At 51.8% G+C, this 14,238-nt stretch overlaps 1 protein-coding gene and 1 non-coding gene across 2 annotated transcripts; one reads left to right on the top strand and one right to left on the bottom strand.

Annotated features, from left to right (window-relative positions):
- Positions 1-3,127: 3,127 nt before the first annotated feature.
- Positions 3,128-3,266, bottom strand: LOC136506307 (small nucleolar RNA Z247). Its single transcript, XR_010771521.1, has one exon. It is a non-coding gene; the product is annotated as a small nucleolar RNA Z247 (small nucleolar RNA).
- A 4,090-nt stretch (positions 3,267-7,356) lies between these two features.
- On the top strand, positions 7,357-9,570 carry LOC136505968 (calcium uniporter protein 6, mitochondrial-like). Its single transcript, XM_066501098.1, has 2 exons — positions 7,357-7,798; positions 8,973-9,570. Exons 1-2 carry the CDS (start codon positions 7,439-7,441, stop codon positions 9,426-9,428), a joined length of 816 nt encoding a protein of 271 aa, XP_066357195.1. The 5' UTR covers positions 7,357-7,438; the 3' UTR covers positions 9,429-9,570.
- The last annotated feature ends 4,668 nt before the right edge of the window (positions 9,571-14,238 follow it).

Below are 14,238 nucleotides of genomic sequence, written 5' to 3'. Positions count from 1 at the left end.
TATTGGAGAGCTCCAACCATGCTATGGTACTTGGTAGAGTCATCAGGTCCTAGCTTATCACCACTCTCAATGCTTAGTTTTTTAGTGGGTGACAATGGTGTATCAACCGGTTTGCAGAGTTGCATGCCTGACCGTTTCAAAATATCCAAAGCATACCTTTCTTGGGTGAGAGTCAAACCATCACGCCCCCTCTTGACTTCGATGCCCAAGAAGAAGTGAAGATCACCAAGATCTTTGAGGGCAAACTCGGCCCACAGATCGGCTAGAAGTGCATCTGTTGCCTGAGAAGACGAACTAGCAACAATAATATCATCGACATAAACAAGAACAAATATACTGTGGCCCCTTTTGCTATAGTAGAAGAGGGAAGTGTCGGCTTTGGAAGGCACAAAACCAAGACATTGCAACTTACTGCACAAGCGAGCATACCACGCTCTAGGAGCTTGTTTGAGCCCATACAATGCCTTGTCCAACTTGCAAACGTAGTTGGGATGAGATGGATCTTCATACCCTAGAGGTTGATGCATATACACTTCCTCCTCAAGAACACCATGGAGGAAAGCATTCTGAACATCAAGCTGCCTCAGTGACCAGCCCTTGGACATGGCAACAGACAAAACAATACGAATAGTTGCAGCCTTAACAACGGGACTAAAAGTGTCCTCATAGTCAATCCCATATTGTTGCTTATACCCTTTTGCCACCAAGCGAGCCTTGTAACGATCAACAGTTCCATCAGCCTTCTGTTTTATCTTATAAACCCATTTGCACCCAACGATATTTTTACCTTTCGGTGGAGGAACAAGATGCCAAGTTTTGTTGCGTAGGAGGGCTTGGTGCTCAAGGTCCATGGCCGACACCCACTTCGGATCACCTTGTGCTTCTGTCACTGAGCTAGGTTCATCATAAGAGGTGGTAGCGAGCTGACACCATCGTACAGTCCCATCGGTGTAGACCTTTGGCTTGCTGATCCCTTGCTGAAGCCTGGTAACCGGCCCCTGCGGCATTTGTGCAGCGACCGGTGATGAAGCCACAGGCGAAACCACAGACGGCGATGGAGCAGCAGATCCCGCAGGCAAAACCTGCGGACCCCCACTCCCTGGATCATGCTGTGGCGGTTCCGTTGGTGCAGTCCGTGCAGCACCACCAGATCCTAGCGTAGAAGATCCGCTCGCATGGGGAGACAGCATCGGAGACGCGCCTGGCAAGAGGATGGGCGTCGATCCCGCAGTAGATGCGCTGCCAGGATCAGATGCCGCGTCAGTGAGATCCACTCCGGGCGCGCTGCTATCCCCGACGGGGGGGCACATGAAATGACGCCCCCCACTTGAACTTTGTGAGCTGCATGAATGTGGCATTGCGCCGAAATTTTGCCCTACAACACTTTGATCTCCATCAAAAACATTTGAACCGTTAGAAGGTAATGGAGAAAACAACCCAAGGTCAGACATTTGTGCATCCCCAGTACTAGTTGGATTGATTAGGACATCGGGTAGAAGTGCAATCTCGGCACGCAGTCGTGCACCAACATTAGGATGGAGAGAGGCAAAAGGAAACACATGCTCACCAAACGTGACATCCCTAGAAATGTAGACACACCCTTCTTTTGGGTCTAAACATTTAAATCCTTTATGTTGGTTACTATATCCTAAGAACACGCATTGTCTGGAACGGAATGCAAGCTTCTTGGTGTTGTAGGGGCGAAGATGAGGCCAGCAAGCACACCCGAAGGTGCAGAGAGAAGTGTATTCAGGTTCTTTTCCAAAAAGACGATAGAAGGGTGTCTCATTGTTAATTACGCGTGACGGTAATCGATTAATCAAGAAGACAGCAGTTAAAAAGGCCTCGTCCCAGAACTTGAGGGGCATCGAGGCATGCGCTAGAAGGGTGAGACCAACTTCCACGATGTGTCTATGTTTTCGCTCAGCTGCGCCATTTTGCTGGTGGGCGTGTGGGCAGGAAACACGATGCGTGATGCCAACACGTTGGAAAAAGGAACTAAGGGCTTGGTATTCACCACCCCAGTCTATTTGTATGGAATAAATCTTTTTGTCAAATTGTCTTTCAACAAGAATTTGGAAATCTCTGAAGCACTGAAAAACTTCAGATTTTTTCCGCAACAAGTAAATCCAAACAAATTTAGTATGATCATCAATAAAAGACACATAATAGTTGTTGTGACCAACAGAAGTGGGGGCCGGACCCCATACATCACTAAAAACAAGGTCAAAAGCACTATCAGAGATGGTGGATGATCTTGGGTATGGCAATTGGTGGCTCTTGCCTTGCTGATAGGCGTCGCAAACATGATTGTTATTGGACTCTTTTGCAACTGGGAGTTGATGATGATGAACAACTTGTTGAACTACGGCGGCAGCAGGATGACCGAGGCGATGGTGCCACAAGGACACAGTGGGCTTGATGACTCCAAGGACCTCTTTATTAGGCGAGCGCACAGGATAAAGGCCATTCTCACATCGGCCTTCAAGGAGAGGTTTCCTCGTTGACTGTTCCTTAACAACAAAGTAATTTGGATGAAATTCAAGAAAGACACCATTGTCACGAGTAAAATGATTAACAGAAAGCAAGTTTTTGCTAGCATCAGGAACATGTAGAATATTTTTAAGATGAAGATTTGTACGTGGGGAGCGCAAAATGCCATGACCAACATGACTGATTCTCATACCTAAGCCACTGGCGGTGTGAACTTGCTCACCACCGTGGTATTTGTCACGCACCATGAGTTTGTCCAACTCACTCGTGATGTGATCAGTCGCCCCCGTACCCATGTACCAATTGGAGTCTACTCCATAGTAGGACGAGGTCGCTGATGACGCCGACTTCTGTGACGGCGTATATGAGGCATCATGCCTCTTGAAGCAGTCAAAAGCGGAGTGTCCTTCTTTGGTGCAGATCTGACAGTACACGCCCGGTTGAAATGGGACGCGCCTACCACTTCCTCCGCGGCCACCGCCACCGCGGTTGTTGTTGCCGCGATTGTAGCCACCGCGACCGCCGCTGTTGCGGCCTCCACCTCCGCGGTTCCCGCCACTATTGCTGCGCCCTCCTCTGGACGCTAGATTCACCGAAGACTGGTTCCCGCCGCCGCCACGCATCTCCAGGCGCTGTTCGTGGCTGATGAGTTGAGCATAAAGCTCGGCGATAGAGATCGGCTCGACGCGGGCGGTGACCGCGGTCACCACGGGATCGTAGTCGACGTCGAGGCAGGTGAGGATGAAAGACACCAGCTCCTCGTCTTCCAGCTTCCGGCCAGCGGATGCCATCTCGTCCGCAAGGCCCTTCATTTTGCCATAGTATTCGGCGATGGAGGATGTGCCCTTGTTGGCGGTGGCGAGGGCCATCCTCGTGGAGATCACACGCGCACGTGACTGCGAGGCGAACAATTTTTCAATGGCCGCCCACGCGCCCGCCACGGTGACCTCACTGTTCACCTGTCCAAGGATCTCCTTGGACATGTTGGAGAACAGGTAGTTCAACACCATCTGATCTTTTGCCACCCACTCCTCAAACTCGGGATTGGGCTTTGGTGGCTCCTTCGAATCTTCTTTCCCCTTATCTGGGGCAAGGAACGGGGACGGCACCTCAGCCCCCGGATGGATGAATGTCGCAAGCCGCGATCCACGCAGCGCGGATAGAACTTGTGCACGCCATGATGGGAAGTTCGCTCGGCTGAGCTTTTCGTTGGTGGGCAGGAAAGTGATGGGGAAGAATGCGGCTGGCGGCGCAGAGGAAGAAGAGGAAGATTGGAACGCCATCTTCAATAGTCCGGTGGGAAGAAGGCTCTGGATACCATGTGAAGAATAGGGTTAACGAGGTTGCCCTCCTGGGATCCTCGGCTGCGTGTTATGTAGGTGGGAAGAGCCCCCACCGTGGCAAGTTACATCAATTGAGGAATTACAACCACCTATTCCTAAAATAGCTCAACTATCTATTTCTAGTATAACAAACATGCAAGGTACAATGAACTCGGTCCATGCTTCCAAACCGCAGCCCCTATACATGTGCTAGACCATTCCTTCTAACAGGGGGTAGATTGGTGTAGAATTTAAACACCTCGATCCATGCGTGTTGGATGGTAAATTCCACACCAATCTACTCCAACATACGTGGATTTAAGGTGGATACACGAACATCTAAACAAAAGCCCTTACTGGTGGATTCATCGATGGAAACATGCTTGCAACTGCATAACACGAATCATTTTTTGTAAGATAATGAACACATTTTTAACATAGCAACATGAATAGGACTTCTCTTTAGTGCTCTTTATGTTCCAAATTAAGGGAGCGTTTGGTTGCTTACCAAACTACGCCACACCCTGCCGCACTTTTTGCGCCGTAGACGAGGCAAGCGTTTGGTTCGCTTTCGTAATTTGCCACAGTTGTGGCATGCCGCGGCCGCAACCCACTCCCGCAATTCATTTGCGAGGCCACAATCTGCCGCAGTTGCGGCGGCCGAATTTGACGCCGCAATTATAGCGCGGCCGCAGCTGAGGCGTGGCATCCCACGACAAGAACCAAACGGACCCTAAATGTCTAGATGTTGCCCGATGAGAATCTGTGCTTATGGTGAACCACTTGAAAATTTGTGAAAGCCTCGACTCCGTCTCCACAAGGGAAGAAGTTTAATAGTGAAACGAGGAAAGCGGTTGAAGCAAAAGCAGTTTGATCGAGCTTGACCTTTTGATCAATCACAGCTTCCTCAACGGAGATACAAGTCTTCCTTAGAAGGAACCAATACTTGATTGACATGTGATTTCAATAGGTATAGAGGATAATTTTAAAGCTCTTAAGAACTCTGTCTTTCAATTAAGAAGAATGGAATTGATCCGGTTTATAAGGAAAAACGGACCCAAAAACCATATGCAGTTTTATAACCAATTTCGTCAAAACCACTTCACATAAACGACACTTACACGTACCCCCAATGCTAGTTTTATTACCAATAGATAAGGTGCTGACAAATTTCATGACATGACATTAGAGTTATGAGGAAAAACATAGGGTTTCAACCAAATAAAATATGGGTATACATTGTTCTAACTTCTAAGACTTTGTAATATGAGGCTCATTGCATCAAAATGGCCTTAATTCATGCATCACAATTAAATTCTATGGCCACTATATGAAACATCAAAATGAAATTATTCACTAGAGAGCCGTTTCATTCATCAAAACGAAACATTTAGAAGGAAAGCATTCTAGATTTGTCATCGGTCAAAAAACTATCTTAAATTTCAAAATGTGACAAAATCTATATAAAAATATTAATATATATATTATTATATATAAAATAAGTGACATAGATTCATCAGGGAAGATAGTTTCATGATGTAGCTATTTGTTGTAATAAATATTAATAATCTTCTCTATAAACATGATCAAATTTAAAATAAAGCTAGAGTAATATCTTTCTGTGACGGAGGAAATAACAAAATATTTTTTTAAGATTGGACTTATAAAGATGAAAAGTTGAAAATGGTAGATCTAGCTCGAGACAGTGTTATCTAAACGGTAAACAGTCGGTCACCTATGGTTTAGCCCATTATTCGGACAAAACGGGCGTTTAAACGGGAAAAACAACCATTTAAACGGTCAAAACAACTGATTAAACGGAAACGGTATACCACCGTGTAGTGTTTAAACAATGTGTAAACGGGCTTAACGACCGTTTAGGCGAACAGTGGCTCGAAACTTTGGCATTTCACCCATCATCAAAAACTGATTTCGCATTTTTACCCGTTCAAATACATTTTGGATAGTTTTAATTTGTGAAAAAAAAGAAAACACGTGGTTCCACCCCTATCCCTGCCTGCTGTTTTCTTCCGACTAACAAAAACAGATTGGCCGGACGGCCGAAAGCTTCCCTCGCAAGCCTCTCCTCTTCTGCCATCGCCGCTTCTCGCGGCGGTCTTCCCTAAGCCCTAAACCCTAGACCTCTCCGGCCTCGGAGGAATGCAGTCCTCGCCGGGGTGCTCGGCGCCCCTGCTCCCGGTGTTGTCCGCGGAGCTCGCGCGCCTCGAGGCGTAGCTCGGGCAGACCGCCGACCGGTGGGCGCGCGCCCACCTCGCGGAGCTCGGCGACGCCGCGGCGGCCAGGGTGCTCCGGGTGGTCGCCGAGACCGGGACCCGGGTGCGGAGCCTGTCCGCCTTCATCAACCACCTCGCCAAGCAGGAGGCCATGAAGAGCAACGCCGCGGGGATCCCCACCGCCGAGAGCGCCGCCTGCTGCAACGGACCCTCCGCCCGCGCTTCACAAGGTGTTTTCGAAACCAATCTCTGTCGCTCTATGATGCATTGATGCTGGGCTATGCGGTCACTTTGTGGAAACTGTATTTTCCTTTTGCGCTTTTCCCCTTGCCAGCAACGCTTGTTTTGGTGCTTTTTTGTTATTCTCGAGTTTCCTTTCTGACCAGATAGGCCGCATCATGTTGCTGTGCGCTCACTGCTATAACTGCATTTTCTTCATCCTTTGAGTGTCTACTCCTTTTTTTTTCAAGTACCTTTCAGTATCTGATCGTGATGCCTCAGATAATATTTGCTCTTGTAATTTATCGGCATGTTTCCCATCATATTGCTTCTAATCATCAAGTTATCGGATTCCATATCAGGACCGTTCTACCAAGACGTTGTCCAAATGGAAGTTCAGAATCAGGGCCCCAATGGTGAAATGGCATTTGCCCGTCCAAACCACGCAAGGATGGAGCCTGGGAGCCCTGTGCGTCAGATGCCTTTCAGGTCGCAGTATCACGAGAGCCCTGTCAGGACATAGCCTGCGGGCCTAAGGTGGCGCCTGCAGTGGAGAGGAGGCGTGGGGGCGTGTGCCGGCAAGGGAGGGGGCAGGCTTGTGCCGGCAAGGGAGGGGGCGGTGTTGGGAAGGCCAGCACCGGCACGGGAGAGAAGTGGCGTGGGGGCAGGTCTGTGCCGGCAGGGGAGGGGGCGGCGTGGAGGAAGGCCAGCGCCGGCACGGGAGGGGAGCGGCGTGGTGGCAGGCTTGTGCCGGTTGATGCCGCTGGGGAGCGGGGATGGAGGAGAGGGAGTAACGGGAGAGAGGGCTCACGCGTTTTGACGTTCGATCCGTTTTAATGAAAAAAACAGTAGGCAGAGATAGAGGTTCTTTTTTTTCTCTCGAATTAAAACTGCTTAAAATGTGTTTCAGCTGGATACACCAGTTTTATAATGACAAACGAACGAAACCACTTCGTGGGATAATAAAAGTTCGAAACCAGTTTTTAGACGAGGGGTGAAATGCCAAAGTCTCATCTAGCTCAAGGTGTTTTTTCTTTACCTGGCTTCAGACTGAGCAAAACCCAGTCACACGACAGCAGGGAGAAACTGTTTGCTAGGAGTAACTGCTAAGCAAAGCAAGGCCTCACCGGCTCACCGCCATCCCACTGCCGCCGGTCCTCCTCCACCACCATGTCCATGTGGCGCGCAGCCGCCGCACGCCTCCTCCTCACCCGCCGCTGGCCGTCCCCGTCCCCTCCCTCCGCCGCCACCGCCACTGCCGCTCTCTTCCTCCACGCGCGCCCCTTCTCCCCGCCGCCGCCGCGCCCGGCGCAGGCGGAGCCCGAGCCGGAGGTCACGCCGGCCGAGGCGCTGAAGCGGCGCCTGCGGGACGGCCGGGACGAGGTGGTCGGGTACGGCCAGCTCCTCGACGCCTGCGTCGAGGCCGGCGCTGCGCGCACGCACGCCGAGGCCGAGGCGCTCGCGCGGGCCCTGGACCACGCCGGCGTCGTCCTGCTCTTCCGCGACAAGGCCTACCTCCACCCCGAGAAGGTCGCATTTCTTGAGCGTTACATCACTTTGTCACTGTATCGTCATAGGTTCTTCGTCTGCAGTCTCCTCGTATCGAATTCGAAACTGCTTGCTGCTCTCGTAACGGTTTATTCCGGATTCCGATTCGGGTGAACCCTTTTTGCTATCTTGTTTCAAATTGGGTCTACATCCTTGCTAATCAGTTAAAATCGGAACTCGTTTCATACAAATCACTCTTTCTTTTTTTCTTTTTTTTTTCTCGAATACGCACAAGCGATGCGTATCATTGTATCAAGTAGAAAGAGTTTGAGCAATATAAGCCGTTCCACGGCCGCATTAGTGTTTTGCAAGTGCTACATTTTGAAACAAACAACATTCAAGGGTGACCATCCCACCTCCCCGTGCGCCGGCGTCGATCCACCAATCGGCCTCGGCCTTGACTAGCTGCAGCACCTCGTTCACCGATGAGGATGCCTCCCTTTCTTAAAAACAAAACCACATGAAATTCCCAAAGTAATGCCCTGTTTCAGTCTTCCTATATTATTGGAGACTAACAACTGACGAAAATCCTCATTTTTTAGGTTCAGTTACCAGATGGTTGAGGAAAACATAATATTGGGAAAATAGTCAAGATGCACACATGGAAATGGAATGCTTAGTAACGTGAGGATGCGGTTAGGAATCCTCAGTCACGTGAGGATGCAGTTAGCTGTAAAGCATTGCACATGGAATTGGAGCCATGTACAGATTAACATTAGATCACATGTTCTTTGATTTGGTACCTTCCGGTCCTCCACAACTACTGTATGTTCTTCACCTACCCTGATCAGAACAAAGACCATAGTATGCGCTGTGGAAAAAGTGGAATCTTGTTAATTTTTTCTTTCCACCTAAGCATCAAAGCATCCACCTGGAATTAAGGTACTAATTTATCCTTTGAAGTGTGGACAGCACATTGACAATTATCTGAAAAGGATTGCATCACAGTGTGAGATTTTTTTTCTTCCTGTTGCTTTCAGTTGTTGCCTGTAGGAAGGTCTCAATTTCACTATTATTGACAGAGAAGATAATGAATATCCAGCCAATTTGCTTAGAGTCAAAGGTTTTTCTTAGTTACGTGCAAGACGAGCCAAAGGAGTCATGATGTAATCTTTCTGACTGAATCTTACATTGATTGACCATTGACCATTTTCAGGTGGTGGACCTGGTTAGAAGGGCTGTGCCACTTGCGCTATCACCAGAGAATGACCCGAGAAAAGAAGAGTTCGAGCAGCTCCAGGCAAAGAAGGAAGAGATTGACAAGCTGGCGCACAAGCAAGTGCGGCGCATCCTGTGGTCTGGCTTAGGGTTCTTCATGTGCCAAGTCGGGCTCCTCTTCCGCCTCACGTTCTGGGAATTCTCGTGGGACGTGATGGAGCCGATCGCCTTCTTCACCACCGCATCTGGCCTGCTCGTCGGCTACGCCTATTTCCTCATCACCTCAAGAGATCCGACGTATCGGGACTTCATGGAGAGTCTGTTCTTGTCAAGGCAGAAAAAGCTTTGTGCAGCGCAGAAGTTTGATATGGAGAGGTACCTGGAGTTGCAGAAGCAGTGTAGGTGTCCCCTGGAAGGCCATCGCCCTCATGGTCCTAAGCTTCATGACTTGTAACACCACAGGAGCTAAACTTTCTCGTATGTTACCTGCTACTTTACAGTGCACCCTCTAGGTTGCAGGATACTAGGATAGCCACTACTACACGCCTTGCATTTGAGACTACCGTTCGAGACAGAAATGTGGTCCTGACAGTGACAGACACGGGTCATATAGGAGTTATCTTTTGGCTGCATATCAAAAGGCTAACTGAATGTTCGAACCTTGCCAATATAACCTGTGTGTTTTGACAGATTATTTTGAGGACCCTGACATGCTGAACTATGCCGGAATATGTTCCATGCATAGCCTTGCATGATAGGACCCTTATCCTACCGCGGCTGCGAAGGGCGTAGGGATAGGAGACTAGGGGACGAGGGACACGGCGACCAGGAGCCGTGGTGGAGGTGAGCGACGGCGACGGTGGCAGTGGCGCCGCTGCCGTTTGCCCTAGGGCTCACGTGAGAGATAGGGCAGGGAGGCTGGAGAGAGTCACGTAATGGCCCTTGAGGCCTGGCAAATACTTTTGCCTTGCTTAATTAATTCTCAAAGGGTCAAGGGGTATTTATCCCCTCAAACTTACAAGCAAATCAATCTCAGATCCTATAATTATGGAAATAGCCAAAATAACTATAGATGGTATATCTATGGGTGCCTGGTCCCCTCACCGTCGGTGTGGCCTAGCCACTGGGCCTGGGCCAACGCTGATAGGAGATGCCCGTCATAACATCTCTCCCCGCCTCTTCAAACAGCTCGTACTCGAGCTGAACACCGGGGTAGAGGTCTTTGAAATCCTGCAGAGGCTCCCAAATAGCGTCGTCGGAAGGGAGCCCTTGCCACTGGACCAGCACATGCCAAGCGCCCCGGCGAAGCTAGGTGCGAAGCACACGCTCCGGAGTGGGAAGTAGTCGTCAGAGGGTCACCTCGAAAGGGCTTGAGTAGCCCCACGTGGAACATGTCATGGAGATGGGCACCATCTGGCGAGCAAAGACGATAGGCCACCGATCCAATGCGCTCCTGTACTTAAAAAGGGCCAGCATAGCGAGGCCCAAGCTTGCCCTTGGGCCAGGACTCGAGGGAGCGCGTTGGCCAGTGAAGAAGACGGAGCCACACTGTCGCGGGGTCGAAACCGCGACAAGCATATTGTTCGAGTCGGTGTCAGAGTACGGGTCTCCGATGGCTCGGGTGGACTCAGGAACACAAGAATCACGCAGAACCGTCGCGGTGTCTTGGAGCTGAAGAAGCCTTGGGCGTCGTCTGACTGCTCTCTTCTGACACTCTGCATGTCAGGCGGTGTTAGCTTGGACCGGCCTCCCCCGGGTGAGACCTTCTGGAGTCTTCTTGGTGGTAGAGGAGGTCGGCTCCAGGGGCTAACGTGTGGGTCTGGAAGCCCGCGAGCCCCCAGAGGCCGTGGGAAGCTTTGTCTTCTTGTGTCACGCCCCAGACGTGACCCTGTCGGAGGAACAGTTGGCAGGGCCACGCCTGGGGAGCGGCGCCATGGAGCCTCCGAGCATTGGTATCTAGAGGCCTGTCTTCTTGTGCCCGGGCCTTGGCTGACATCGTGAGCTGGGCAGGAGCCAAGGACCGAGCTTGGTCGTGCCGTAGATCGGGAGCCCAAGGCTCGAGAAAGCCCCCGAGCCCCAAGCCAAAGTTGCGGTCGAGTTAGGCTCGGCCGAATCTCTTTGCCAGAGGGTGCACGCGAGTGGGCCCGATGGGCATAGCCCCTGAGCCCCTGAGCGATCCTAAAGGGGTCAGTCAGGGGGTCTTCTTTGTTCGGGAACCATTGGCCCCGAGGCTTAACATACATGTATGTTAGGATCTCATCAGGAGCCCCCGAGCCCTTCGTGGCCTTACCTGGCGTGATGGCGACGAAGGGCTGAATTCAATCATCTAGTGATCGAACCCTCCTTGGTGGGGACGTCTTCTACTGGCGAGAGTGTTGTGCCCTGCTTGGGGCCTTCTTCTCTAAAGTAATGGGTGTTGCTCGGCTGTCGGGGCTGAGCGAAGATGGTGTTGATCCCTTCGTGAGCCTATGTCGCATGGGTCTTCGACTCGAGCGAGAGCTCGGCGAACTCGTCTGGGAGTTGCCGACTATAGGCCTAGAGGCGCCGTCCTTTTTTATCGGAGCCTACCGTGGGCCGGGTGATCAAGAGCGCTGGGCTTTGGCTCAGGGCCGCTTGATCATCAGGAGCACCACGCCCTTCTGGGGGGCTGCGATAACAGGTCCCGATCTTCTCGAGCTGGCCTTCTAGGGCCGACCCTCTATGGCTATAGGTCGGGGAGATGGGAGCGCGCCGAGGCTTGGACGGAGGCCCTTGTTGGGACCACTACTCAGCAGCTTCTGACCTAACTCTGAGGAGTTGGTTGGTTTTTGGGGGATGTGCCACCCTAGTGCCCGTTGATCGGGACATCGGGCTGCTCCATCTGTGGAGCCGGCGCAGTCCTCGAGGCCATTGTGGGGTCTCCTTGCCAGCGGAAGGGGCGGCTACTAGGCACGTCCCATCCGCTGACACCTTGTGTAGGTGGTTGATGGCATCTGGGCCATCATGCCTGGTGGAGGAGTTATGGCGTGCAACCCCCGCGCCGTCCTGCCTCGTCTAGGAGATTGGATATCAAGGCCACGTGGAGCAGATCTAGTGGAAGAGGAGTCATGGCACTTATTGCACGTGGATCTAAGCCATTGATGATAGTTGGTGGGGCCAGGGGAGCTGGTTCCCCCCAAGTCCCGTGAGGAGGCGTGTGGGCAACGCGCGTGGTGGAAAGCGGAGCGGGGACTTGACTCATCGTTAGCGGTTCCCTGACTCTGCCTTTACTATGCGACTACCATTATGCAACTGCCCGAAGTCGTGCTATGGGGATTGAAGGGATGCCTAGCCGGTTCCCCAGGGCCCTTTCTGACCGTTGATGGCTGATCGGAGGGGCCAGGGCCGCTCACAGCAAATCGTCTAGGCTATAAAGGGGAGCCCCCGAGGGACGTGGCATCTTCAATCCCTTCCTTCGCCCTCCTCTCTTCTTCTTCCTCAGATCCATCTTCTTCGGTGGTGATGGCGGTGGCGATGAAGTGCGATGCTTCCCTCCGAGTGAGCTTGGTGATGTTCGGCGGGCAACTGCTTCTTCGAGGGTGGAATGACTCCGGTGAAGTAGGGATGGCGACCCGATGCTAGAAGCATCTATCGCGTCCCCCTCCCTAGAAGGTGTAAGGGCTCCAGTGACATCGCTGGAGTCCTTGTACCCTCTAATGGGGGAGGGGGATTGCAGCATGTCGGTCGCTGCCCCTCCATCCTAGCAATGGCGAAGGAGGACCCTACTGCCCGAGACATGCACACCATAAGGCCCCGACCCAGAGGTCGAGCGTGCCCTGTGGTCTTTGTCGCCGTATAGGCGGCAGTAGATCACAGTTTCTGCTGCCGTATATTGTAATCGGGTCATTCCCAATTGATGAAATGAAATTACTTTCGTTTGTAATCCCATTTTGCTCTTGAGTCGTGCTTAGAGACTTAATCCCTCGTTGGGCTGGGCTGTTACAATAATGGCCTCATTGGCCAAGATCGCCACTCCCATGCTGCTAACGGGTAAGTCCATGAGAACCCTAGGTTTATGGTTGTTTTGGAGGGGAGATCCTCGGCTTTCCGATCGAGCCACTCGTATAGTTCCCAAGCCCATCTGTCGGTACTCGGGGGTTTGCTGCCTCCCTCATTGGGTCACCATGAGCAGCTCTAGGTCAATACTCAGACATCGCTCATCCAGACGATCGGGGCGCTTCTAGGCACCCCGGCTACAGCCGCATGGGCTCGTCTCCTGAGTGTCCCTCGCACTTTTAGTTGCTTTAGGTGACCTTGAAGCCTAGTGGGCCAGCCTTGAACCCTCGGCAATGCCCCTTCTGGGGGCCCTAGACCGACGTGCGGTGGGGTGGAACGATCTGATGAAGGATCGGGAGATAGACAGATACCTACAAAGAAAACAAAATGGACACAAGAGAGGGAAAAGAGGACATAGCTGGTAACGCTATGGGCGGGGCCGCTCTGTTAGCACATTGCCGATCTTTCGCCTGCTCCTCCTGCTCTGTCTACCCATCGTTGCCTTGCTCAGGGGCCTTCTACAATGGTTCTCCTTCAGAAAAGGTCAGCAGATGGTTAGTTTAGTCGATCCTATGGTGTAGCCAAGCTTTCGCTAGGGTCGCTTAGGTTATAGGAGACAATGACTAAAGTAAGCAAAGCAAGAGGGTTGAGAGGATGGGACTTTTCTTAGTTTTTGTTGTTATAGAGGTAGGCTGGCGAAGGAGGTCGGCAGGCAGGCCTTGGCTCGAGAGGCATCACTTCTAGGTGAATGGCTCGACGATGGCCTTCCCTCATAGGGAAAGGTCGGAACTCACCTCGATCAGGTCAGCCCCTTCTAGGGGCCGAGCACCTAGATGGAGGGGCTAGCCGAGCCACCATTGCCGCTAGAAGCCTTGGGCGCCTCACCGATGCTCGGTCGGTCGAGCACCACCGCTGCCTTGGTTGCTTCCTCCGCCGATGCCCCTTCTATGTCGCGGCTTGGGCCATCAAGAGCGCAAGGGGCGACGAGTGCGGATGCTTGGGCGATGCAGTCTTGCTCATAGTAGTAGGCTTGCTCGAAGTTGCCCTCAATAGTGATGACCTCCTTTGGGCCGACATCTTGAGCTTTAGGTAGGTGTAGTTGGGGATGGCCATGAACTTGGCAAAGCACGGTCGACCAAGGAGGGCATGGGAGATGCCGAGGAAGTCGATGGCCTTGAAGGTGAATGGCTCCTTGCAGAAGTTGTCTGGCTGGCCGAAGGTGACGTTGAGCTGGATGCGTCTAAGGGGCA

The sequence above is a fragment of the Miscanthus floridulus genome, chromosome 14 (genome assembly GCF_019320115.1).
Source record: "Miscanthus floridulus cultivar M001 chromosome 14, ASM1932011v1, whole genome shotgun sequence".
NCBI classification, from domain to species: domain Eukaryota; kingdom Viridiplantae; phylum Streptophyta; class Magnoliopsida; order Poales; family Poaceae; genus Miscanthus; species Miscanthus floridulus.
This window is presented reverse-complemented; position numbering and strand designations above follow the sequence as displayed.

What these genes read in the sequence shown, in the direction of transcription:
- LOC136505968 (XM_066501098.1), top strand. Translation starts at nt 7,439, where the DNA reads ATGTCCATGTGGCGCGCAGCCGCCGCACGCCTCCTCCTCACCCGCCGC. An exon ending in CCTACCTCCACCCCGAGAAG is followed by an intron (nt 7,799 to 8,972) that starts GTCGCATTTCTT and finishes GACCATTTTCAG; the next exon opens with GTGGTGGACCTGGTTAGAAG.